Source organism: Stigmatopora argus, chromosome 19, assembly GCF_051989625.1.
Source record: "Stigmatopora argus isolate UIUO_Sarg chromosome 19, RoL_Sarg_1.0, whole genome shotgun sequence".
NCBI classification, from domain to species: Eukaryota; Metazoa; Chordata; class Actinopteri; order Syngnathiformes; family Syngnathidae; genus Stigmatopora; species Stigmatopora argus.
The window spans coordinates 11,074,146-11,077,984 of NC_135405.1; the positions used below are offsets into that span (position 1 = coordinate 11,074,146).

Below are 3,839 nucleotides of genomic sequence, written 5' to 3' on the forward strand. Positions count from 1 at the left end.
CACTTTTTCTAGCGTGGATTCAAAAAGTGGCACATTCCATCTTTGAAGCCACACTTTTACACTTCACAGGCTTATCTTTTCCTATAACCCTTTTTCAAAAGTACCAAATTTGAAATGCACACAATCTTTACGTCGGAGTCCGCCGCGCTTGCCTTCTAGGCTTTACCGTCTATTTTTCCACTTTCTTTAGCGGGCACACAACTCGTCTGAAGGCGAAATATAAATTCAGAGCTTATCTCTCAAATAAGATGAAAGTCAGACAGGGTGACACGCTTCCAACAATGCATATAAAAAAGGCAGGTATTACAACTGAAATTCACATTTTTCTGCTTTTATCAGGGAAATAAAAAAACTGCAACATTTCATCCGGGGAGTTCAAATGATATGACACGCAATCAACTATTCCAATCAATTGGAATGGAATCCTCACAGGAATAGCGCTTTCATTTGGATTCCAGGCAAAACAATCCCAAAGCGTTAAGATTCCTTCAAACAAGCCCAGTGGGATGGAAACATAAATTTGGGAAGAATCTTGTGAAATCAACAGCAGACAAAATGGACTAAAGTGTAAATACACCTTGTATAAAGTGCACATTAAGTGTGCCATCCGAATGCCTCACACCCTCCAGTGCTAATGCTACGCACTGAGCTGTCAGATTAAGGCTCATTTACTCCCAGCGGGGTCTTCAATTAGCCATTATTAATACGCCCGTCGGTGCTTCTGTTTTAAGAGAAACCGGATCCGTCTAGATTAAGAGGAGACAAGATAGTAGTTATAGCCACCCGGGCGGCACTAACAAATTAAAGCAACCACCGAAAATGGACGTTTTACCTAATTAAATGTGATTAGTATGCATACACCCTCTAATATACACACACACATTGCTTGAGTAGAACTTGAGGTATTTTCATAAAACCTAGAAATGATCAAAGCAATATAGATAGAAATGCATTGTCTTTAAGCATCAAATTGATATAAAGGAGAATTTTTGGGAGAAAGAAGAGCTATAATCTAAAACAGAATTATAAATCCAATTTACTAATGTGCTAAATATTTTTCCAGAACAGGATGTCAAATGGAATTCAATCTGTCATCATATTTGTAATAAGTGATGGTATCAGACAACTGTGTGAAGCTGGGCTAATCATCAAATGAGATCTGGAACTATGGCAGATGCGTATATGAGGTCACGGTGACCTCACTTATTCTTTGACCAACAATTATCATTTTCAATTTCCTACAAATAGCCACTATATAATAAAATAATTCACTCAATGACAGCCACCTTTCTATAAGTGCAATTTTCCAATTAACGAGATGCATCATGTCACCGGACCAGAAAATGAAGATGCACTTTAATTGAGTATCGTTGCCATTTATTGTTAAAACTCCCACTTGTTACTTCAAATTTCACAACCCGTGCGTAGGAATAGCAATAATTTGCAGTTTCTAGCCACATTTTTCCTCTAAGATTATCTTTACAGCCTCGAAAGCGTCTCAAAAACATCATCGCAAACCTATCAAAGACCTCGTGACGCTCCTGAAACAACAATTTCCGTGCTAGCATTGATTTGGAAAAGACAGCGCCGTTGATTCATAAAGGCCAGCAGGCATATATTAAAGTCATTTGCGCCAATTACAGTGATGTATGTCGGAGCAGAGGTGCTGGCGTCGTCGGCGACACACATGGATGGAGACGAGTTCACTGAGTCATTAGGAAAAACATCGCATGCTTTATGACAAACCGGGCGTTGAGCGTGTCACTCAAGATGGCCGACAAGTGTGCAGGCGGACTAATAGATGAAAAAGAGCAACATCACGGTACAGATTTGATCCCATCCCTTACTTTTATACACGCGTCTAAGCTAAATAAGATACATTAATGCAGTTCCGTTTATGTCATGTAACCGTAGCAACAACAGACAACAACCCCATCCAGGAAAAGGAACATTCAAAACGACTTGACTTGCCTTTGTTGGCTTTAATGTCTTTGAATTCTGTGAGTGACAAAGAGGAAGGCAATTCTGCTCAAGGCAACAGGATTTATTTCTCCAGGAGTGTTACAAAAAAATTATTAGTTTTTCAATGTCACACTTAAAATGTGGCTGAAAAGTGAGCGTCGGCATGGCGTTGTCTATGAAGAGAGGTACGTTACTGTCGCGCTTGAAAATTCTTTGTCAAAGATACAAAATTGAGTATAGAGTGTCGCTTTCCATGCAGGCAACTTGCACATTTTCAAAGGAAGCACACTTGGCCCGTCCTACAAGGTGGAAGACTTCCTCGGAGAGGGCAGTTTTGGAATTGTCGCCAAATGCCGTTGCGCGGTGACGGGCAAGATGGCGGCCATCAAAGTCCTGAAGAATAATCCCAGCATCACGCACCAGGCCAGGGAGGAAATTGCGGTTCTCAAACAACTCCAGAGTCTGGATCCCGACCGGGCGAACATCGTGCGCTGGAACGACTTCTTCTTCAGCAAACACCTGATCTGCTTGAACTTTGAACTTCTCGATCAGTGCCTGAATGTATTCCAGCGAGAGCAAAACCGGCCCACTCTTTCCGTACGTGAAATGAGCCCAATTTTGTACCAGATCGGAACGGCGCTGCTTCATCTCAGGGATATCGGAATTGTGCACACTGACATTAAAATCGACAATATCATGGTGGTGGACCGCCATCGGCGTCCGCTACAATTTAAGCTGATCGACTTTGGTTTGGCTAAAAACGTGCGCGATCTGAAGCCCGGGGACTACGTCCAGACTTCGTGGTACAGGGCTCCGGAGGTGGTTCTAGGCGGTCCCTTCGACGAGGCCATCGACATGTGGTCACTCGGTATCGTGGCGGTGAAGCTGGCCACGGGCTACCATCTTTACCCGGGGGATTCGGACTACGACACCTTGGCGTATATTATTCAAACCCAAGGCCGGCCGGCCCAGTCCGTGCTGGACCGTGGACTACGAACTAGCGTTTACTTCAAGAGACGGGAGAGCAGCCCGTACGGTTGGAAATTTAAGACTCCCAAAGACATGGGCTTTGATTATATCGAAGTAAGACCCCTAAACGTCAACGCTCTCGAGGAGATTGAAGTGGTTCAGAAAACCGGAACGGAACGCAACGAGTGCGTCTTTATAGATCTGGTCACGAAGATGCTGCACCTGGATCCGGAGCTGCGGATCAGACCCGAGGCGTTTCTGCAGCACCCTTTTTTTAAACCCAGCCAGGATGAGGAGAAGGAATCGGATCAGAAGGCTTCAGCCAATGCCAGGCCAAAATTGCAGGACAAAAAACAGATGGATGACGAAATGAGGTTTACAGAGGACGGTTGGTTGAAAAGACTCTGCCGGAAGATTGAAGGGGCTTTTGCGGACAATTGAAGTAATTCTTCACCACATTGGTAGGGTAGGTTAACTCTAACGCTAACTAATTAGCTCAACAAATCACCATAGAAGGACAAATAAACTAAATCTAGAGGATCCACGTTGTTTTGATCCAGATTTTGGATTGTTTTAAGTCTTCTCACGTTCAAAGTGCTCATTTCAAGCCACTTCAGAGTAAGAGTCTACCTGAAAATACTTCGAACTTCAGCACCGGTTGTCTCAAGGTGATATGGATAACAGAATCGGAGCATTTCCTCTCTTGTGGTTGTTTTTTGCTAAAACGCGGTCAGAGAAAACACTTGATGGCTTTTTCACTTGTCCTAACGTTATTCCAATCAATTGAGGAATCTGGAGTGTTTTCTTTCTTCACTTCAAACACCCTCAATTATATGTCCTCTAAGCGTTTAATCTATTTTTTTAAGTCCTTGAATCCTCACGCCAAAGTGCTCCTCTTAAAAGCAAAA

The 3,839-nt window shown here is 43.1% G+C and overlaps 1 protein-coding gene across 1 annotated transcript; it reads left to right on the forward strand.

The window, feature by feature from the left end:
• Positions 1-2,510: 2,510 nt before the first annotated feature.
• LOC144064942 (homeodomain-interacting protein kinase 2-like) lies at positions 2,511-3,457 on the forward strand. Its single transcript, XM_077587852.1, has one exon. It carries the CDS (start codon positions 2,569-2,571, stop codon positions 3,370-3,372), a length of 804 nt encoding a protein of 267 aa, XP_077443978.1. The 5' UTR covers positions 2,511-2,568; the 3' UTR covers positions 3,373-3,457.
• The last annotated feature ends 382 nt before the right edge of the window (positions 3,458-3,839 follow it).

Excerpts from the sequence above, each read along its gene's own strand:
- LOC144064942 (XM_077587852.1), top strand. The coding sequence starts at position 2,569 with ATGAGCCCAATTTTGTACCAGATCGGAACGGCGCTGCTTCATCTCAGG.